General features: G+C 44.9%; 2 protein-coding genes across 11 annotated transcripts in view; one reads left to right on the top strand and one right to left on the bottom strand.

Annotated features, from left to right (window-relative positions):
- Nucleotides 1-8,112, top strand: part of CNOT4 (CCR4-NOT transcription complex subunit 4) — an 80,819-nt gene extending 72,707 nt beyond the window's left edge. For 7 of the 10 annotated variants that reach the window (XM_075079975.1, XM_075079968.1, XM_075079923.1 and 4 more), the window contains 2 exons: nucleotides 5,741-5,953; nucleotides 6,720-8,112. In XM_075079975.1, the coding sequence (XP_074936076.1) occupies nucleotides 5,741-5,953; nucleotides 6,720-7,021 (515 nt within the window). In that variant the 3' untranslated portion in view covers nucleotides 7,022-8,112. The remainder of the gene's footprint in view (nucleotides 1-5,740; nucleotides 5,954-6,719) is intronic. The other 3 variants (XM_075079999.1, XM_075079991.1, XM_075079983.1) reach the window with 1 other exon arrangement.
- A 7,288-nt stretch (nucleotides 8,113-15,400) lies between these two features.
- Nucleotides 15,401-22,386, bottom strand: LOC142059253 (uncharacterized). The gene is made up of 5 exons (XM_075098265.1): nucleotides 22,209-22,386; nucleotides 20,332-20,520; nucleotides 17,713-17,848; nucleotides 16,565-16,744; nucleotides 15,401-16,236 (listed from the first exon to the last, which is right to left on the bottom strand). Exons 1-5 carry the CDS (start codon nucleotides 22,384-22,386, stop codon nucleotides 16,011-16,013), a joined length of 909 nt encoding a protein of 302 aa, XP_074954366.1. The 3' UTR covers nucleotides 15,401-16,010.
- Nucleotides 22,387-22,689: the final 303 nt, after the last annotated feature.

The raw sequence follows: 22,689 nt of genomic DNA, 5'->3' as shown, positions 1-22,689 counted from the left end.
AGACACCTTGTGAACTCCTTCTGGTAGTCTTTTCTGTTCCTTTTTTTGTTTTCCTCTACCTACCCCCCACCACCGCAGGTGCAACTTTATCATTCTGGTTGTCTTGCCAAGGCTTCAAAACTGTCACTGTACAGTGTCCCTGAAGATTTCACAAGGGCCTTCTTACAAGTAGGTCACTGCAATAGCCTTCTATACTGAATATACCTTGATAGTCTCTTCACTTTTGTTGGTACTCTGCAGTCAGGTATGTGACGTTGCTAGTAAGTTGTTGAGTTTTTTTGTCTTATATGATGGTCTTCCTCTGAATTTCTTCAGCTTATTTGAAGCTTTTCTGTAGCACCGTTGTGTGCCTTGGTCACACACATAGCATACTGATGGATTCTTAAAAAAGAAATAAATAATTGCAACCTAGATTTGCAGGACTGCTTGCTTTTCAGCAGGAGTAGAATATTTAGGACTCTTGACATAAATGATTTTACACAATTAGTATGAAATCAAGCTCTTGTAATGGCTTGGCGTATCATTTTGGCAGAGCAAAGAAATATGCTTGCTTTACCACTTAATATGATGGTCTTGTGATCTTTGCTATTAGTTGTATTTAAGCATGTACTGTGTGAATTTTGATACGGACTTGACCATAGACTTGTATCAGAATGGGGGCAGTAATTTGAAATGGTCTAGTCTCTGTAGGATATTCATTTTAGTGGGCTTGTCTCCTGCCAAGTAAACTGTAAGGCATGCTATCCCATTACCCTGAATATAAGAGATCAAGTGCATCAACATCACAAATGTGGTGCAGCCAAATCTGAAACACCTTTGGGGCTACATTGTGGTGTCATTTGTCAGAATTTATGAAGTCACGGAAACATGTGTTAGTGCAACTGACGCTTGTGCAAATGTCTTAAGTATTGATTAAGTACAACAGAACAGTGTGTGTGGCTTGGCCATCTTCCTCTGCCATCTCTTCCCCCAAATACACACTGCTTTGCCTGATTTGAAGGAATAATGTTAAGGCATTGCAGGTGGAGGATGTTGAAGTAACACTACCAGGCTGTCTGGTAGAATGATGGGGCAATGGTTTTATTTAGAAATTCGTTAAGTGACCAGTTCTTATACGGATGATTGTTCAGGTTTCTCAATCGTATTCTATTTTAAGCCAACTTTAAGTATTTTTTCATTGAAATTGGGTGGACAGGTTAAGTGTGTGATGAAGTGTTTTTTCCTTGCCTTGGCTCACTTTAAGGATGGGATTGACTTTGAAAATTTTACATACTAGTGCTTTTATTTCATGTTGGCATACTACCTCAGGCACATGAAAAAATTCAGTGCTAAAACTGGGGTCTGTTCACCTCTAAACACAAGTTTCCACTAGACTAGGTACGATTATGAAATGCACATCAAGGGAAGACTGGAATTCAGGATGTGTATTTGAGCCTGTTTTTCATGTGAACAGTGGTGGTTTCAATGACACTTCACCAGGTTATTTTCTCCTATCAGAGACAAAGCTGGGGCATGGGGGCAGGGGAGGAATCTCCAATTTATCTTTGTGTGAAAAATCCTTACATTGCAGTCAACTGGCTTTTAACTTGTTTTCTTCTATGTTTTCCTACTGTCTGTGGACATACTGCTTTAAATTTGACGAGGCTATGGAAGAAGATAGGGTTTCCATTCTTAGAGAGGGAAGTGGTGTATTGGTGCTCATGCTCCTATGTTATGATGTCCAACTGAGAAGTCTGCTAGCTAGTCAAAAAATTACTCCCTACTTCCAAACTTAATTGGTTGAAGGGAAAGATAATAGGCAAATGCCCCTTTTAATAGATCTGTATTAACTGAGAGCTAACCTTTTCTCATTTTTAACTACAGTACTAGCTTCATGGTGAAGCATAAACTTAAAAAGTACAAACTAGCTGAGGGATGAGTAGCAATTTCTTCTGAAGATACTTACTTTCTTCAGGTGGGTGGAAGTAACTCCTGCTTCTGGGATAGACTTGCATTTTCACTTAAGCTCTTGTTTAAAACTTTTCAGACTCCAGCAGAGACATGATGATTTAATTATTTGGTTTGGGTATTGCTGTATGGAGCCTGGAGTTTGCTCATGTACTTGGGTTGCATCCGGAGTTTTTCTAACTGGGTGTCTTACCTATGGTAGCCAGTAACTGAGGCCTCCAAGGGCAGTGCAGGGAGTGTTGTAGAGCATTGCATTTTCTATTGATCCCATCTACTTTAACACCTTAATGCATTTTAATTCCTTACCAGATCCCATATTACAAGAATAATTTAATTGCAGTATTTCTCTTTAGAGGCTGGAATCTGACAAAGGTGTGAAATTTTGGTCATGTTTGGGTTGTTTTTTAATCTGTGCATTTATTAGCCAAGTTTGAATACCCTGTTACAGACACCTGAGTAATGTGTTGCTTGCCTTTTCTTTCATGTCAGAAGGCAATGTTTTTGTCATAGCTTGTCTTCATCCCCAGAAACCCATCTGTCTAGGAAAAATAATGAATCTTCTGGAATTCTTCCTATCTTTCTGAACGCTTCTGTATGCTGTATTATGTCTTTTTAAAATGGAGAATAACATGAAAAAAAAGGTATTTTCTTAGTCCAACATGGCCTAATGCCCTGCTACACTTATTTTCCTATCCCATTCCTTACGACATCTTGCTGGCTTTGTCTTCATTAGACTTCCTCAATAATACGTTGCAGGTGTATAGTTAATACACATGCTTATTTCCTTGCACATGAGCTTTGAGGGCATGTTGGGGGTTAGTAATGTCCAAGATTAAGATCATTATGAGACTGCAGATCCCCAGCTCACAGGTGTTGTGATAAGTATGTTCACTCATCCGTGACCCTAGTAAGGATCTTGTGTGTGCTTTTTGCCTTGTAATAGAAGCAAGTAATTAAACTGAGCTGCATTTCTTTGCACAAGCTGTTGGAAGCAGCTGTGAGAAAATAAAGAGGAAACTAATGGTGTACCATGCAGAATCTGTTGCGCAGTATTTCTGTGATGGTGAGCTGGCTACTTTTGTTCCAAAAAATTAATTTACAGATTGTCTCAAATAGGCTAACGGATATTCAAGAGGTTTGTGAGCAGATATCTATTGAGAATATTTCTGACTAACACTTAAAATTTTGGTATTTTTTTTTAACCCCAGGATTATAGGTTAGAATTGAAAATGCATTGCACCAAACTCTTTAAAACTACTTGCGTGCATTAGTATTGCAAAGAAAAAATTGGGAGCTCTGGAGGGAACAGAATATACAGCAGGAGAAATGAAAGTAGAAGTGAAAGCCAGTTGTATGCACTATGGCTCAATGCTAAACAAACACAGAACAAAACACTGATAAGCCTGCTTTTTTATTTCTACCCAAAGTGACTTGTTCACCAGGCCCCACAGAGCACACTGCTGCACACAGCGTGTGGATATGGTCACACTTAGGTCTGGAGGTTTGATTGCATCTGTGTGTTAAGGTGTTACTAAAAAGCTGATCTTGGGTTACTTGCTTGAGACAGAGCTGCAGTTCTATTAATGCTATTTTTTGCCTCCTGTAGCACTTAAAATTCTGATCTTTAGATGTAACATATAGTAGTGGGCAGGTTTTTGGGTTTACTTTCACTACCCTATTTTTTGACCTGTCTTTTCTTTGTTTATGGGAGTGCTTAGGAGTTGTCTGTCTTCCCCATGGAGGTACCTTATGCTGTAACCTCTGAGGAAGAGTGATGCCTCAGCCAGGGAGTGAGAATAACAGCAGTCAACTGTAAAACTTCCAGAGTCTGTGGTCAAATGTATTCTGCAACCTTGCCCAGGCACACAGGATGATTTTCATAGTATGCACTTAGCATCTGTGCTGTTATCCCAGTCCAGGCTCTACGTGCAGCATTGCTCTGTCAGGCCATGGATATTCTAGGTGTCAGCTGCTCTCCTGCTATATGGAGACATTTATGCATGCAGATGGATGCTTGTGCTAGAACAGCTGCATAAGGCATGCATAGGGTCAGTAACAAATGTGTTGCTCTAACAGTCGTCATAGGCAAAGTGGATATAGCAGACTTGCATAGTAATTTGTTTTGAAGTTCAGTTGGTGACATGGACTGAGGTATGACTTGCCGTGACTTGTGATTGAAGATGCTTGCTGTAATTCTGTACAGTAGCAGAATCTTATATAAAGTGTATTTAAAAAAAATACTCTGGTCTGGGGAAGCTAAGTTCTGCATGAAAGCCCAGGATTTCAAGAACTTGCTTTTTTTCCCCCCCTCTAGTTACAAAAAGGTAACTGCTCAAGACATCAGTTCTTTCTGAGCATTCAGCTTTACAAAAACTGCCAAGGTGGGTTTTGATAGCAAGTGAGACTGCTTTCTTCACTCTCCAACATACAGACTTGCAAGTTAGTGATATTCTCTAATCTTCCATGAAGACTTAAATCTCTTCCATTGTTGAAGCAGTAGCAGTATTATCGAAGTATCTCACTGTAATGCTTCTGTTTGATGTCAAGGTACTTTCTTCAATTAGGACAGGCAGAGATGGTTTAAAATAAGAAGTTGTGTTCTAGGTTTTTGTCAAAAAGAGCGAACATACTACCCAATGCTTTATTTTCAAATATATTTGACTAGAAGTCACATTAAAATATGGAAATATGGTAACAAAATATGTTGTTGCAGGTATGTGATGTTATTAGAAGCACTGTTATTAGGACATGGTTTAGGAGGCATGGTGGTGTTGGGTTGATGGTTGAACTTGATGATCTTAGCGGTCTTTTCCAACCTTAATGATTCTATGATTCTATGACCAGAAGTTAGTTAAGTATGGCTTTCTATATTGGCTGGTAAATACTAGGATGCTTATGCTTGGTTTGTTTTGCTTTGAGATACCTAAAGCAGGAGCTGGATTGTAGAACCTCATAGTCTGTTCTAGATAGCACGGTTTAATGTTTGCTGTAGTGCTAATGGCCATGTTATCCTGTTGTCCTTTCAGGACATGCCCTTGAAACACTTAGGCAAATAGTTGACACTTGGACTGTTTTAGTGTTCACGTGGTTTGCTTCTAACCAAAGTTTTGAGGATGTTGCTGTGTCGGGAACTATTCTGAAAGGTCTCTAAAGAATTTTCACTACTGTTCTTCAACTGCAAGAGGAAATTGCACTCTCTCCAACTTCATGAGAACCTAATTGCCATTTCCTTCGGAAGAACATCTGTAGGGCTGTGAATGAGCAAGCTATAACAAAACAAACTTTTGTGATATTCCTCCACCTCCCTGGTTCCTCATGTTCGGTTTCTATTGCAAAGCCCTACCTAGCCTTTCTTCATTTCAATACACTTCAAAGAAAACAACCCTTTTGAGCCTGCTGCCCATTAATAAAGCAGCCGAATTGGGTTATCCAGCTTGCAACAGAGGTATTCTCATAAAGGATCTGGTAGGTTTTCCCCTGTTAGTAACAGAGGGAAAGCCACTGTGCCCTTGATTATTTGAGTCTCTGAACTGAAAAAAAACCAGAAATATGAGTTGGGGGAGGAGTTAAATCTTTCTCCCACTCCTATACGCTTGATTTAAAACCTGCCACCCCTGCTGAGTAATTCATCAATCATAATTATTGACCCTAGTTTTTGGACAGGGAAAGTATTAAATGCTTAGCTTAAAAAGTAAAAACAAAATCCCATACCCCACCAAAGAAGGACATCTGTTTCTAACTTCAGCTTTTTATTTTTTTTATCTTTCATTTTTTTTGTTGGTAAATCTCCCAGACAACAGCAGTTCTGTAGAGAGTTTAAATATGAAGGAATGGCAGGACGGGCTAAGGGCACTTCTACCGAACATTAACATCAACTTTGGTGGACTGCCCAATGCTTCTTCCCCCTCCAACGCCAACCACAGTGTACCAACGTCCAACACTGCCACCACCGACAGCCTGAATTGGGACAGCCCTGGCAGCTGGATGGACCCCGCAATCATCACAGGTAACCGTTTCTCACTCCTTCAGCTCTGCTGGCAAACCATCAAATGGGTATTTGGCACAAACTGATTTACATCTGGAAAAAAATGACGAAGTCAGTATGCGGTGGTCTCTTCCAGCTTCCATCCACAAAACCTCAAGGGTCCAGGAATTTTTGTGGAACCGCTAGGTTTAATAAAGCGTCACTGAGGCCTTTGCAATGCATGCCTGGGACCTCTGCAGGCAGTCAGGCGGATCAGCGCTTATCTATAGGGTCAACGTAGGTGTCCCTTCTGCTGGATGGCATGTCCGGTATGTGCGCCGCTGGTCCTGAGGCACTGAAGGCATTCACTGGACTTTTTTATTTAAAAAGGGACGTACTCCACTTGTTTATAAAGCTCTCTTTTATAAGGCTGGCTGGTTGTGTTTCCCTGTTAGAGAGGCTGAAGCATGATTCAAGTAGGCAGAGTAGGAGGTGAAGCATGCAGTGTACTGGTAGTTTGGTGTGGTAAGGTCACGTCAACAGGGATGCAGTCCTTGCGCAGGATGTTGGATAGAAAAATGTGTGTTCCATGAAGTGTTCTGAGGGGGAACTTTCTCCTGTCTGGATTTAATGTTAAATGTTTTGTGGGCAGGGTAATTATAATAATGTAAAATGCATTCTCTGTATAAACTAATCATGTTTTCTCATTGTTGCTTTTTGTTAGGTTAAATTGACCTCCTTCGTGCTCAGTTTATTGCTTCTGCTCTGACGTGCCTGTATCCCTGTTTTTTTTTTCTTCTCTTCATAGGTATCCCAGCCTCCACAGGAAACAGTTTAGACACCCTTCAAGATGACAATCCTCCACATTGGCTAAAATCTCTTCAGGCCCTCACAGAGGTGGACGGCCCCAGTGCAGCGCCATCACAGACGCACCACAGTAACCCCTTCGGCACACAGATCCCTCTGCACAGAGCCAGTTGGAATCCCTACTCTCCTCCTTCAAACCCCACCAGCTTCCATTCCCCACCCCCAGGCTTTCAGACAGCCTTCAGACCCCCCAGTAAAACCCCCACAGATCTACTACAGAGCTCAGCGCTGGATCGTCATTAGGAAAGGAGGAAAAAAAAAAAGAAAAATAAAACCCAAAACATTAGAAATGCAGGAAGTGTCCCACCCTGACTCCTCCCCATGCCCACCTACTGTTCCCTGTCATATCTTTCTTTCTGAAGAATCCAGTTCCTGATCAAACCCCCACCCCCAAATGCAATGCCATCACAGGGTCATGACCGTATCTTTTTGTTTAGTTTCTGCTGAGCCAGTGTTTGAAATACACTGTTTGAAATATTTCTGACCATTCTAAGGGGAAAAAAAAAAGAGAGAGAGATCAAAATGCAGTCTCAATGCTTAAGGAGAATATTACTGTCTTATGTCTTTTGCACATGAGTATTTTTGCCTAGTGGAAAAGTGTCAGTCTGCAGTAGGGGAAAAAATGCAATGCAGAATCAAATGCAGAAACATGAAAAAAGTATTTAATTTAAATGGAGTTACTGAACATGTGGGGCAAGCAGTGGCCTAGCATTTATTTTGCATTCAGTGTGGCACTACACAAGGAAATTGCTATGTTGGTTGTTTTTTTTTCATAAGGGGATTTTGTATCAGAGTTCGACATGAAGTGTGTTGAAAGACAGAATACTTACAGCTATGAGTAACTGGCATGTGTTAGAGAGTGGTTTAAAGAGGGGAGAATAAGATTTTTTCTTTAATTTTGGCTTTAGATTTAAAGTAAACTTTAATGTTTTAAAATTATTCACAGATTTAATACCTAGCGTATACATAATATAATTATAAGCAGCTGAAACACGAGTGATATTTACTTCAGTCTTTCTGTCTCCTCTGTCAGTCTCTCTTTCTTTTTTTTTTTTTGGAAAAAACAAAGATTCACCTGATTAGGGCACTCTGGGATAGCACTGCATTGGGGCCACATGATCACCATCAGGAGCAACCTCTGACCTCCTCTGCCTGCAGCTTTTACTTAACCCTGTAGTTTCTGGACGTTTGTGCAGTATTGAAAAGACAGGAAAAAAGAAACAGATAAATAAACATGGTTATAACCTGATGCTAAAACTAAAACCAAGGAAATGTACCTCTTTCTTCAGAATTAAAACTAAAAATCTTAAATAAACCAGAAAACTTGATGATGACTTTGTGTTTGCTTTTCCTTTGATTTTTTTAAACTTTTATTTTTTTTTAATTACTGCATCTGGTAAAACCATACGTCATTGCATGTGGGGTTATTTTCCTCTTTATCTATACTGGAGCTACTTTTTCATGGAAACACTGCGTTGCACAGTGACTTCCGTATTGAAGGGTGGAAAAAGCATACACACTGATTTTTTTTGAAGGGATTCTGTGTTTTTATTCATGGCAGTAGTGAGAGGCTGTCTTGTAACTTTTATTGGCGGTATCCTTTTAAATCTGAAGCATGAAAAACTTGTTTATACTTCCTGAATTAAATGCCATGGCACTTGGGACAGATAGCATGCAATAATGTGTCTGAAGGTGTGGCAGAGCATTCTAGTTAAAACTCCCGGTTTCTGTCAGCATCCTTGCTTAAAGTTGTCACTGCACGGCAGGGGATGAAGAGCTCTTAACATACAGAAGGCCTCCAACAAGCCCTTATACATCCAGCCAGAGACTTAAAACCAACAACCTTGTGATTGGGGTGCTGGATTGACATAGCTCATGAGGATGGCAGAGAGCCTGAAATCCTAGAACTGCTTGTGCAGAAGGATTTCTCACCTGGTGTGAGCTGTATAGTTCAGGCTGGCTGCTGCTGGCAGGAGCAAGGAAGGGAATTCACCTGCTGAACTGTGGGCACCTAATGGGTGGGGGGGACTGGCCCTTCATGGTCCAGGGAGTGGGAGCAAGTCCTCGATCGATTGCTGGATAGGGAAACTAGGCATTGACTGCATAAAGTGACTCTCGCTTTGTAAAGTGTCGCTTGTTGGCAATTGCCTGCTTTTGCTCTTCCCTTACCTGTGTTGCCATTTAGTGCTGTTTACTGTCTGCATTAAGGAATCGCGTGCGCTGTTTCTGGACAGGCATCATTGCTGCAGATCAGTTGTGTGCCCTGGTTACTTGGGTGAATGCACACACCCTTTGCCAACGCTCCCCTGCAAAGCAAACAATGTTTTTGTCACCCACGTAGTCGGCCCCTGCACAATCCCCTGCTGTAGCTGCTGGTGGTGGAAGGAGAAGCGCTGCCTGCTGGGGCTGTGGGCTGGGAATGTCTTCTGCTGTGGTAATGCCTGCTGCCGCTCCTGGCGCTGTGAAGCCACCCAGTGGGAACAGGCTGTTGGAGGTGCTGGTGAAGATGCAATGGGATTTTTGCTTCTTTTTTAATCTTTTTTTTTCTTCCCCCAGTTGTTAGAGAAGACGTTTTTCAACCTTATAACATTTCTCTTATTTCCTGACCCTGAAAATAAGCAGGTCTACCAAAGCAGCTGTAATAGCTTCCTATGTACCACAGCAATTCCCAAAGCTGCCACCTTTGGTTCTTGATTCGTCTCTTTGCTGCAGTTTAGGAAGAAAAACGATGCCTGTGGTCTGTTACCACTAGAAAATAGGCTTTGGCCGCTCAGGAGAGTACTTATTCCCTGCTGCCATACAATAACTTGTGTGATCAGCCTACTGACTAAACTTAGCCTTAAGGAAAAGGTTTGCAGCTGGAATTATTTTTTTTTCGCTATATGGTGCCCTTGGCCCAACACACCATGCCCACCCCACCCCACCCCCCCACCTCCCAAAAAACCCCAACTTTGTATCGGGTAACATTGGTGTTGTAACACTAAAATGTATCAGTGTGGGTGTTGATTGGCGTAGGGGGCAGCTTCTGCCTCCTTCAGCCTAGCTTTGCTGTCTGATGCAGACTCCTGCATTTCCCCCCCCCTCCCCCCCAGTCGGGAAGCAACCTGACATTTCACTCTGTTCAGCTGTGTGGAGATCAGTTAGTTTTTCCTGAGGTTTTTGTTGTTGATGGACTCTTCCTGCAACAAGAAACTCTGTACAGGAGCTTTTATTGAAAGGAGAGCACCCATGTGTCTGCTTTGTCTATGTGATCAACTCAGTGCACGTTCTGTTGTTGTTTTATAAATTGTAGAGAGATTTGCAGCTATTCTTTGCATTAAGCCAAGAACAGTGCCTGGCTAAAAGGCTGGTGACTCAGGACTAGCGACACATTTAGTAGATGGTGTCTGGTGGAGATGAAACTGGAGAAAGGGAATGGACCAGACTCCTCCTCCAAAACAGATATAAATGTGTGTTGAGAGAAGGGAGGGAGTTATTAGCAATGAATGTGTTGGTACAAGAAGTTGTATTGCATTTTCAATGGATTCTCAATTCAAGTGTAGTAATTTGGGGGGCAGCAGTGCAGGAGTGGTCCTAAGGGCTCATGGCTGCTTTTTTTTTTCTTTTTAGTAAGGGAATGATGTTTGTCTGGAGTGCAGCAGAGTATAATGCCACCTTCTAGGTAAGGTGAAGAGTCATTGCATACGTTCCTTTTCCTTCTATAACTTTCATTTCCTACTTGCAAGCCAAGTGTGAGCAGGTATGTGTCCTTATAAATGCAGTGTCTTGACAGGGATGCGCTAGCCATGCTTAAAACACCATTGCTAATTTCCATTACAGTTTTTAGTCATGAAGCTGAGTTTGCATTCTAGTTCCTGAACTCCAAACTTTCATTTTCCTTCCCCTCTGTTGTCCAAATAGTGTTTTTCTGAGATGGTTGTTTAGTCGTAGGCATTCAAGATACTGGATTTTAAGGAAAATGCAGTGTGCTTGGGTTTTCTTGGGGAAGGTGTGGTGGTTTTATTTTGGTGGTGGCTTTGGCTTTTTTTTGGTTTTGTGTTTTTGTTCTGGTTTCGTTTGGGTTTTTTTACAGCTCTGTAGGGCTGGCCGTGGTGCTGTGGAGATTTTTGGCTTGAACACCTTTTTTTCTTCTGGGGGGAAGAGGGGTCATGTACCAATTTTCTCCCTCACCCTTGCAAGGGAGCTTAGAAAAACAGATTTTAAAAGATTGTGGAACATTTACGTGGGTGTTTCTTGTTCATCCCTCTCCTCAGGGTGCATGGAAGTTGCCTTAAGTTGCAAAGGAGCTTAGGTTTGGTGTTGTTCTCCCCTATGTGTAAATCCACCGAGTGGGATTGTGTTGCCTGGGACTAATTCCCTCCAGGAAAGGCTGTAGTGCTAGAATAAAAACTGATACTGCTCAGAACTGAGGTGTGTTGAGAAACACTGAGCGAGAGGTGGCACAGTGCTTAAAGGGTTAGGGGACTGGAGTTGTCACCAACCCTACTTGAAGCGGTTGTAGGTACTCCTTGAGGAGAATGAACTCTCCTCCAGTCCAGCTGCTAGTGACACGAATTCTTAGCACACATAAGCAAATAGTGTGAAGTACTGTTTGCTGTGAATGCATGACTGTTAGGAGTAGTTGTTGTTTTACGTATTCTAGCAATGTTTGGCTGTATGGGTAGCAACAGAAGTGCTTTCCACTACACTGGTTTATCACGTGTTTGGGCTGAATGTGGATGTAGTAACTGTAAGAACTTGTGCTCCTTCCTCTTCTCCTAAATCCTGGCATCTCTCTTTCCCTACTTTAGGATGTTCCACTGATCGGAAACAGCTGTCAGGTCCTCTTCTGTTCATGGCTGTGACAAAGCTCCTAAAGAGGAAAAATGTAAAGTATCGCCATAGCTTTGGGTTACAGTGTAAGAAACTGTGTGGCCTCAGTATGCTCTGATCTACATGTGAGACCATTGTATATGAGCAAGATCTTCATCTTCCCGTCCTTCTGGGGTTTGCCTTTTCCCTAGGCGTACCACTGTTATGTGTATGTGGCAAAGCGAAGGCCTCTGAGGTGGAAATGGCCAAATGAAGTTCTTGCCGTAGGAGTACAGGGAGCTAGAGTGACTTGCGGGGATACAGGAGCCTGAGCTGGTGCATGGTGGAGGTTTGAGGTGAGTTGGGTGATCCTGAGAGCAACAGGCTTGTTATGAGCTTTGCTAATGAAAAGCAGTGGTTTAGGGAGGTCTGATGCAGTGATACTAGGTAAGGAGGTCATTTGAACAGAGGTGGTGTCACTATGGAGGAAAACAGCATAGAAAAGTCTATGTTAATCTAAAGCGGATGGGAGAGTGATCTGGGTGACCTGTGATGGTCACGAGGAGCCCATCTCCTGCAACACTGAGGAGGTGGAGTCTTTTCAGTGGGATACTGTCATTGCACAATTACTGTTGCTTTCTCCTCTGAAACCTTCCTAGATTACTCTTTCCCCCAGTTCTCAGACTTAGAAATCTGACAAATCCCTCTCCATTTCAGAGATGCTTGGAGAGAGGATGGGACTCGCCAAGCTCTCTTCTTTCTACCAGCACAGCCACACTTCAAATGGTAGTCTACAAAGCTTGTACTGGCAGAGGGTGGCTGCTCTTTTCAAGATCACAATTAATGTCTTTATGGAGTTTCATGATTTTAGCATCTGAATGTTACAGGTCCCAGTATGACCCTTCCCTAGATCTTCAGAGATCAGTGCCAAGAGCCTTAGGAGGGTGGTACGCTGAGCTTCACTGAAGAATTTAAAGTTGTGACCAAAACTTGTTTAGCTCTTTCTAAATAAGCATGCAGGCCAATGTTTCCAGTGTGGAGTCTGAAGCTTAAAATCCTGTTTTAAAAAAACCTGAGGGTGATTTCTCTCTCTGTTCAGACGCTGAGGAAAAAGTGATTGCTTGTGAGGTTTGCCTGGGACAGAATTAGCAATGAACTGGCCTTGCAGCTATCTCTGTCCATCTTCAGATGGTTTCCTCCACTTCCAGGGCCCACCTTTCTATTGGATACTGCATGTATATAATTTCAACTTAAAAAAAAAAGTAGAAATATGTTATAGACTGTATTGCATGATTGAATATTGCATTTGGTGTTGCATAAAACGTTACAACTAAACCTCTTGGAGCTTCACCTTCCCGGTAGGGAGGCCTGGATCTTTGACAGCTGGAAATCTTCCGTAGAATGGACGAAGCTGGAGTTTCTCTGGTGGTCTGTAGGGGGGAAACAGTGGGGAAGGCAGCACCTCATGTGCTGCTCTGGTGAAGAAGGGTTGCGTAGATAGTGGCTCCAACAGGAACCACTGAGTGATGTAGCGAGAATGTGTGGGATTATACGTTTGTTTCTTCCTGTTTACAAGTTACTTAAAGCTTCTACATAGTTACCTTCCTACCCCTTCCTCTTTTGGCAAATAAATGCAAATGGTGCTTCCTGTTGCCTTACTGATGATGCCTTCCTGAGGTGAAACTGACTGGCTCTTCACGGCCTTAACTCAGCTCTTCGCTGTGCCTGGTCCAAGGTGAGAAGGAATTAAGGCAAAGACTAAGGGCTTGGTAGGAAAACTTGTGGTAGAGTTGGGCTTCCTGCCTTAACCCGTCTTTCTTCTGTTGGTTTTAGTCTCCTGCAAGCTTGAGATGACTTTTGAGGAAGACCTGAATGAGCTTCTCCCCACTGGAGGAACTTGACTAAGACTGCCAAGGTTTTGGGGATCAGTATTTTGTGGTAGAAAGCTTAACGTTGCACACATAACGTTGTCGCAACTTTTTTTCCCCAGAAAACTTTTCAATTTTGTCAAGTAAATACTTTTTTTTAAGCAGCAGTTGTATAAACTGCTTGTTTCAAGTTGACATTTTTCTCTGTATGAAAAACTACTGTGTCAGTTTTTAATTGAATATGCTAACTTTTTGTTATGACACTTCACAATCAGCATCTTTCTGGACGTGTTTGGCAAAAGATTTTTATATCTAAAATGTGCGTCATTTCAGTTTGCAGTGAAAGCAGGTGTCAATCTCTAATCGTATGTAGCAAAAAATACCACTTTTGGTTTTGAAGCCTTGGTTGGATCCAAGGAACAGTAAACTCTGTCCCAAATGTAATTTTTTTTTTTACAAAAATCTCCTTGGAGAGAGGGGAAATCAGTGAGTTTTATTTTTTCCTTAAAGCATGTTGGGAGAGGAACAGAAAAGGAAAAATACGAAAAATTTCATTCCCATCCTCTTGTTTCCTTTCTGTTTTTTCCTGGTTTCATCTCTTAACAAGACAACTCCTTCCTACATGAACAAGACAGTGGACAGTGCTGTTCCTGGCAGGTCCTGAGCTGAATTCCCAGCCATGAAACCTATTTCTCTGAGACAGAAGCGGAAGTGTAGTCTGTGGGTATGGCACCGATGCACTCCAAGAGCCCAAAATGCCTGTAGTGCTGTGTCCGAATTCACTGCCGGCAAGTCTGCATGCAGAGTGCCTTTTTCTGCCAATACTCTGGGCAGTCTCACAAGCATCCAGAAGGGGACTGAAGAACAGGTTACCTTGAAGCAGGATTATTCCCCTCCCTGGGTGATTAGCCTTGGCTGGAAAAAGAGGAAGGAGAAAAAGGTAAGGTTAGGATGTGAGCCGAAGGGAAATGCAGAGCAGGTCCTGGTTTTCCTGTCCTTTCTACAGCTTCAGTTGTCTTAGGAGAATGAAAGGTTTTCTCCTTCTCATGGTGCAGTTGCTGGTAAATCACCACTGTGGACTTCGTCATCTTTTTGCAAGGGATTGGTAAAAGCTTTACCATCTGCTCCCTCCCCCGTCAAGAGCTGGCCCCCAAACTAGGCTTTCCAAAGCTTCACGATGTGAAAAGAAGACATAAGATGTGGAATGAGGAGAGATTCCTTTATTATTGTTAGAAGTAGAATAAACAGTGGTCCTACCCTCTTTCCAGGGAGAAGCAGCAATAGTTCCCAGATGTCCACTAGTAGGTCTTGGCTTATCACAAAAATGTGCTACCTTGCATCTTTTAAGGCTTCTTTCCTTGAGATGTGATGCAAATGTTGGTAGAAATGAAGTTGTCAGACTAAAACTCCTAGCCTTTGTAGCAGGCTTGTTTGAGTATTGCAGTTTGCATCCTTGAGCACTGGATGGCGGGTGATGTTGGGGGTTCCTGTTCCGGGTGCTTGTTTTTATTCCCTGCCCCATGCATGCAGCAGCTCTTGGGGCTGCCAGCACCTCTTCTGAGTAACGCTATAATGCCTCTCGAGATAGAACAGCATCTCTGTGCACATGTGATGCTGTGTTACTCAACAAGGCCTGTGTGCCCAGGCTGTGTCAGGCATGCTATGCATGCATGGGTCTGTCCTGCAGTGTGAACAGGGGAACAAGTTGTCCTGAAGCTGCTGGCCAGGCTCTGCATGCACTGCCTGGAATGCACCCCTGTATTGCTACCCAGGGAATCCTGGACAGAAATATGGGTGTCATTGCTTTCTGAATGCAAATGATGGCACTTAGGCTAGCTCTTCAGGTGTGGCTGTAGGTCCTGATACACCTGATGTGAATTTCTAATGCAGGAGAGAAGGGATGAAGAACCCCAAGATTTGGGGTTTGGTTGTTTCCCCCCCCCCCCCCCCCCGATGTGCTAGGTCCTTTGTATAAAAGATAAATTCCTGTTTTCCTCTCGACTGGCTACCTTTGCATACTTGTCACTGCATCTTGCAAGTCTAGAACTGCCTGTAGAAATGGGAGGATAGGGTGAGTTCTGAATAACAACAACAACAAAAAACCTTTAAATCTCAGCCTACGTTCAAGTGCAATGAATTGTAAATGCTTCCAATTATCTAATGGCATAGATTCCTTGTTCCTGGTAACTGGCTGTCTTTACTTTCAGCCTTTAAAAGAGCCCTAAACAGAAAATCAGATTCTGGTGATTAAAACCTCAAAGTCTGCAAGGCTTAGCCTGTAGGTTAAGCTGGAGCTGCTGAGTCTTGGCTTTATGCATCTCACCAAAATGATCAATTAAGAAGCTTGTAACCCAGGGACTCTTGTTTGAAATGTGCACTTCTGGACATGGTGGGGAGAAATAAAAGGATTATATCAAAAAAGCCTTTCAACATGAAGTGTCAAATTTTCTCCATTTGAAAGCCCAGGTACAGTAACTGGCTTCTGTGAAATTCTTTCTTGAGCTCTGCAGAGTTTCAAGGCATTGATGGTGTTAAAAGAAAAAAGGAAAGAAGTCAAATGGTGATTTAAATTTTCAAATTGGCCTCCCGACCTTGTTGAAGACCTTATGTTCCTCATAGCTTCTGTAGTAGAGGGGGAGCAGGTCCCCAGGGAGGTCAGCGCAGCAAGGCATGGTGGGCAGCAGTACGTTGCGGGGCGGCTGGCTGAGCTGGGTGGTGATGGGTGGTGTGCTGGGCTGCAAGACCTGCGCTTTGGGGTGCCAGCTCTGCAGGGGCAGCTTTGGCAGGTTTTCTGGGTTCCTGGTAAAGGCAAGAGGGAGAGGAGGTAGTATGAGGGGGCTGCAGCACTGATGGGACCCTGCAGCCCACCCATGCAATGCTTGAGGCAGCGCAAAGGGGAGCCCTGGTTCTCTGGCTCACCTACCCCTTGAAAAAGAGTGGGTGCAAGGGTTTAATTGCTGTTAGGTGCTAGGTGGGGAGCACGTAAGAGGGTTGGGTAGGGGCTCGAATGCCCAAGCAACACGGGCTTTTATATCTGGCTGCTCCTGCCTCCAGGTGGTCTGGGAGTGGCTCTTGCCCCTGCATGAGGAGCTGGGAGGGCAGGGCCAGTGTGGGGGCTGAGCGGTACCTTTGGAAAGCCAGGTTACTGCAGCCTGCAAACGCCCCTGGGAACACAGAGCTGGAGAGGGTAGAGAGGTGGTAATCACGCCGGTGGTAGTGTTTCAGTCTCCCAAAAGCATTCCTTCTCCTCTCTGAGGTGGAGGAGTCACACTTCCATCCTCCTCTGACTTTCCTCCTATGCTGCTGCCTGCAAGGTAGAGAGAGAGATGCCCACACAGATGCTTTCTTTGTACTTTGTGCACTGGCTGGCTGCTTTCATTGACCCCCCTGGAAAGACTGCATGTTTGCATCCTAAAGCAAAATTCTCACCCAGTGGTTTTGACCCCCCTTCTCCGCTCCCAGAGAAAAGCACCGAAGCTGTGCTGCTGCTGAATCCCTGCAGAAAAGGGGCCCAGCCTGGGGAAGAGCAGGCCAGCACAGAGAGGGATGGCTGGTGCCTGCTGAGAGGTTGAGATGTTATCTCTTGCAGGGCTTTTGACTCATGTTATTGTGCACGTCTCATAATAAGGAATTAGGCTCTCGGTTAAAGCTGCACCCTCAGGTAGGCTCCTGCATGGTCCCTGTTAGTCCAATCCCTTGTTCAGGGTACTATTGCTGGCAAAACCGAAGAGGTCATGCTGGACTGTAGGCTGGGAAAACAGGGAAGCGCTGCTGCAGAGATGCTGCTCAGTGAGCGTGGTCCTGGCTGGTGGCAGCTCTGCTCACCCAGCCCTGCTATGCACGGCGGCTTCTCTCCCAGAGGAGGATGCTTCTCCTTTCCCCCCGCTGGGCTGTGCACAGGCCCTTGCACTGGACTTAGCCTCAGAAAAAGGGATGCTCCCACTGACTCTTCTCTACGTATAGTCTGTTCCCTTCCTCCTCTGTTACAGAGAGTAACGGAGAGTCTTCCGTATGGGGGCCAGGCATACCTTTAGAGGCATAACTTTTTTTCTGCGCGATCGTGCCGAGCAGCAGCTGGTTTCAGATGCGTGAAAGGGAGGGTGGCGCAGGAGAAGTAGATCGCAAGACGCCGTGTCCCGAGTGGGTTCAACCCGCCCGGCTGGGTGGCACAGCAGATGGCAGCAGCGACTCTCCTTCAGCTCCAGCAGCCCTGGTTGCTCCTCACCACTCCCCCCACCCCCACCCCCAGAAAAAAAAAAGCACCTCCGTACTCACCCGCCGCGGTTCCTCCTCGCCCTGTCCCGCCAGCAGCAGACGGCGAAGGAGACGGACAGGGCCAGGATGACGGCTCCGCTCAGCAGCGAGGCGGCCACGGCAGCGCGGGAGCCCGTGCCCGAGGGCTGCGGGGCGGCTGCGGGGGCAGAGCGGGGCGGCGCTGAGCGGGCACCGGGGGGAGCGGGGTTGGGGGGGGGGGGGGGCCGCAGCGCTCCCGACCCCGCTCCCCTGCGTGGGTAACCTAAAGTTATAGTTTTTATTAATAACTATTTAAAAAACAACAGTGGGTGACGCGGCGCCGGCTCGATTGACAAGAAAGTTAATGGGAGAAAAAAATGGTATTAAAAGTTAATGTTTTCTTCAGGTAGTTAAAGTAAAATAATCACGTGGGGCAGAAAACATATTGTGTTGGATGTGTCTTGAGCAAAGCACAGAAAAAGGGAGTGGGGATTGAGCCCTGAATAAAAGATGTTAAATTGAGGATTTTTTTTTTTTTTTTTAATCTGGAAGATATATTTTTGCTTAACGGTTCCTTGGGAAAAAGTTGGAAAAGGGAAAAAAAGTTGGAAAAGGGAAAAAAAGTTGGAAAGGGGAAAAAAAGTTGAAATGGATCAATGAAGCATGAGTATTTGAAAGAAAAAAATGGGCTTGTGAAATTAAAAATAATTGAAAACTCCGATGGCCATAGTCATAGAATTGTAGAATAGTTTGGGTTGGAAGGGACCTACAGAGGTCACCTTGTCCAACCCCCCTGCATTGAGCAGGGACATCTTCAACTAGATCATGTTGCTCAGAGCCCCGTCCAGCCTGACCTTGAAAGTTTCCAGGGGTGGGACATCTACCACCTCTCTGGGCAACCCGTTCCCTCATTGTAAAAAATAGCCACTTCCTTCAGAATTTTCTTGGATGGGTGTACAGTCCAGCCAAGTCTGTGATCCCTACCTGCTCTAAGATGGGTGTCTGGAAAGAGCAGATGAATTACATCCTAATCAAACCGTAAAGGGAACCTAAGTGATGTTTGTATCGTAAATGTCTAAAGTTAGGGACATAGCTCCCATCCCAAGGGCAAAATAATATGAAAGAATTCACTAACCTCTGCAAAAATGGTACGTTTAGGTTTTTTAGGTAATAAACCACACAGATTCAAAAGAACCCAACCCTATGACACTTGCGAAATAATCAAACTAAGACATCTGCAAGTACAGAGATTTGCTTTTTGTTTCAAAGAGAACAAGTGTGTGGGGATTTTTTCCTTAAAACCGCTTTATTTTGGGAAACTGATGAGTGATTTAGGGTTTGGGAATTTTTTTTGTTCACCCAAGTTGTATCTTCATTAAGCAGTGCACAGACTGCAGCCTCCATTTAGAGCTGAGAAGACAAGGTTTGCTAATGAGCTTTATGAATGTTTTGATACAGGAGTACCTGTAACTTACTGCAACAAAGTTCATTGCTTTTATTTGGCTGTGTTTACTTTTTACGAACAAAAGATGCTCACTGACTGCGTATCACTAGTTTTACAGCTTTGAATTGAGGCAACTTCCTTTATTTTTGTTTTCATTTTTAAAAGGCAAGCTGCATTGGGTGCATCTGAGCTGAAGCACCTGCAGGGACGTCCTATGGTTGAGTCATCTTGGTTTCTAATTTGACCTTCGTGATATGCTACCTTTTTAAAATGGATTTGCTTATCTTGAGCAAGCGGAAGAGAAGCGGCAAAAGCAGGTGTGGTGGACCTTTTTTCCATTTCAAACTTTTTTTTTAGTTAGCTATTGCACCACAGGTTTGCCCATAAATTGGTTCTGAAAGGGCCCCAGGTCTTTAATTCTCAGTGTCCAGCATGAGCAGTGTAATTCACGCGCAAGATATACAGTATTTAGAACTTCTGCAGTTTTGCTTCCCACTGCAAAAATATATAACTTTCTTGAGGGAAATTTTCCTGAAATTATTTTATGTATGCACACAATATGCGGTGCATGAGAGATGAGATCGCTTTTAAAGCAATAAACTTTGTTCCTTTGATGTTCAGGCATTCATTCTCAATGGACTCGTACCACAAAAAATGCAAGGGCCATTGCAATGGGCACTTGCTCTGTGTATGGTTTCACAAACACCATGTGCTGGGTTATTATGGAGTTCAGCTTTCCTCCTGCTGAAGGATTCTGGCTGTGCCCTGGAGTCCCTGTGCCTGGCACTGGGAGCCAGGTGTCAGCCAGCACCAGGCATTGATCCAACTTGGTGACTTCTGTGCCAGTTACTGGGAGCGAGATATGGCCTGGTTATCTGCTGAGCCAATGCCAGGGGAATTCACCCTTTAGGCAACCCCCTGCCTTGTGCAGCTCATGAAACGCTGCTGCAGGGACCCCACTGAAGCATGGCATTTCACCAATGCTGATGACCACCGACCGGGTCAAGCTGGAACTCTGCTGTCCCCTTTTGGGGTGGCTGGGGCACTCTACCTCCTCCTCCTGCCCTTACTGGCTTGGCTGGGGTGAGGAAACCCCTATGCAAGGGCTGGTCGCTGTGCCTCCTCTCCCGAGTTAGCAATCAGGTGGTGACTCCCTGCATCCCACTGAGACCCTATAAGTGGGAACAGGGGCTGGGTCACGCTGTCGGGTTCCTTACCCTGGCAGTGGGGTGGGGGGTGGCTCCAGGACGAAGTGCTTTCCCGACGGAGGCAGGAGAGCCTCTCACTGCCCACCAGCTGGTACCCCTCCTGGCACCAGTACACAAGGACGGAGCCCAAGGAGATGCCTGAGCCTCTGTCCACATAGTAGTATCCATAGCGTGGTGGGGGGAGAGCTGTGCACGGTGCTGGGGGAGAAGGGGAGACGTTAAGTGGAGGTAGTGACAAAGAACCCACTGGTGATGCTTTTGAAAAGGCTGCCTGGCCCCTGCATCACTCCTGCAGGTCCTGCAAGTCTGTGAAATTTTGTTTGCGTAATCCTAAAGGAGAGGTGTAAGGATCTCTAGTAGCTTTATCTGGGAAATAAGCCTTCTAGTTGCAAACTCTGCAATGTGAGCAGCTACGGAACAGTGGAAGTGGGACAGGAAAGGTACAGGATGGGGACAATGTGCAGATAGCAACTCTTATGAAGGAAATGAAGAGGACAGGCATTTTTGGCTGGAACTCAAAGCAATAAAAATACTTCTCTATGGTATAGAGTGATACTTTTTCCACCCCAGCCTTTATTTTTATTTCTAATTTATTACCCACAACTCTTCAGAGCTACTCAGTTGCTCTGCTTAGATCATCCTTTCTGCACTGCACCCTTTGCGTCCTTGTTCAAGCTTGCTAGTACCCGGCAAGAGCGGGGGTGAGGCAGGCTCCAAAAGGGATGCCACTCTGACTGTGTGATTGCTGGATTTGCAAGGCCATGAAGACATGAATGAGTAGATTCTTGTGTAACAGGTATCGCAGGTACCAATATTCTGAATTAAAGGAAAATACTCTGATCAACTCTAGTTGAGTCAAGCTTAAAACCTGCAGGCAGAAATGTGCTCTATCTAGCTTAGGGGGACCTTCTGAGGGAAATTCCGAGTGCAGCAGTAAAGCTAATGTGAGACAGAGGCTTGGTTTGCTTCTGCTTTAGCTGAGATGATGTAGGCTTCTCCTCCAGAGGTGGCTGACAACAACAAATCAGGTTGAGTAAGATCAGACTTTCTCCAGGTCCAGCAATACTGTTAACAGGTAGTGGAGATGCCTATATGAGTAAACCAGCAGTGCCAGGGGATGCCTGGACTGGATCTGTTGTACAGTTAAATTGTCTGGCACTGGCTAGCACCTTCCCCAACAATCCCTTGCCATGATTTGGAGACAAGGTGGTCCAGGGACCATTCCCAACAGGCATTTTGGAAAGAACATGTAGTACATAAAGGTTTGGGAAGGTTAAGGGCTCAATAGTGTGCTGTAGGCTGCTCTGCGCTGCTGTCTGCACACGGGGATAGGCAGGCTGCCTGTACTGGTCAGGCAGTCACCCCATGGCAGCCCTCATGCCGTGCCCCACTTGCAGGGGAACAGCATGTACTCTGCTCTAGGAAGTGGATTAAAAAAAAATAATCACCCGCAGCATTTGGAAATGAGTTGTCCTTTTAAAAAATCTTCATCCTCGTTTCTTCCCAAGGGTCCCAGCTCAGCCCTTGGGGACAGGGTTGTGCTCAGTGCACCCATATCCTGGCCAGGAAGCTGGTCCATCATGATATGCATAGAGGTTAACATGGAGGAGGACTTTACTCTCAAAGGAAGACAGCCAAGCGTTAAATTTTCTCCCTGTGCCTAGTGACTTTGCCTCTGATGCGATACATCTCTCCCAGATCACAGAAGTTGCTGTGGCCATGAGGACCATGCAAAGCCCTGCAGCCCCTATGAGTGCCTTAGGCATGCCTCCGTGCCCGCCGGGAGAAGCACCATCATGTCCCCGCGCCCTTCACCCTGTCTGCCTGTAGACTGGACCCCGAGCAGCCCCACGGAGGGACAGGCAGGCAATCGGTCACTCAAGTACCTGAGATGTTGCTGTGCACGTAGGTTCCATTGGCAACGTCTCTGGGCAACCCCCTTCTGACGTGTCCTGCCCCGGGTGAGGCGGTCCCGGGCCCAGCAGCATCACTCCAGGCAAAGCTCAGGCAGCTCCAGCGCAGCAGGCAAAAGGCGATGCATTTCCCAAACCTTTGTCCTGTCATGGTTTGGAGAAACACAGCATTGTCATGTGTCCAGCTGTCCTGAGTGCCTGCGGTTTCCCTTTGCTTCTGAGCAGGAGTCAGCTGGGCTCTTAGGGCATTAAGCCTTGAGCAACAAAGCTAGCAGCCGCTCTTCCCCCAGGGCTTGCCTTTCCTCCACGTCGGCACAAACCCCACAACCCTGCTCCTAGCATTGCCAGCCCTGCTCTGGCTGCTCGGCTGAGTGGCTCTGAAGCCCTGCAGAGAAACCAGACATGGGAGAGGGAGAGAGAAGCAGCAAGCACTAGGGATCCATCTTTTACAGCT

Source organism: Phalacrocorax aristotelis, chromosome 1, assembly GCF_949628215.1.
Source record: "Phalacrocorax aristotelis chromosome 1, bGulAri2.1, whole genome shotgun sequence".
Lineage (NCBI taxonomy): Eukaryota > Metazoa > Chordata > Aves > Suliformes > Phalacrocoracidae > Phalacrocorax > Phalacrocorax aristotelis.
Note: the sequence above shows the minus strand (reverse complement) of the source record. Positions and strands in the feature narration are given on the sequence as shown.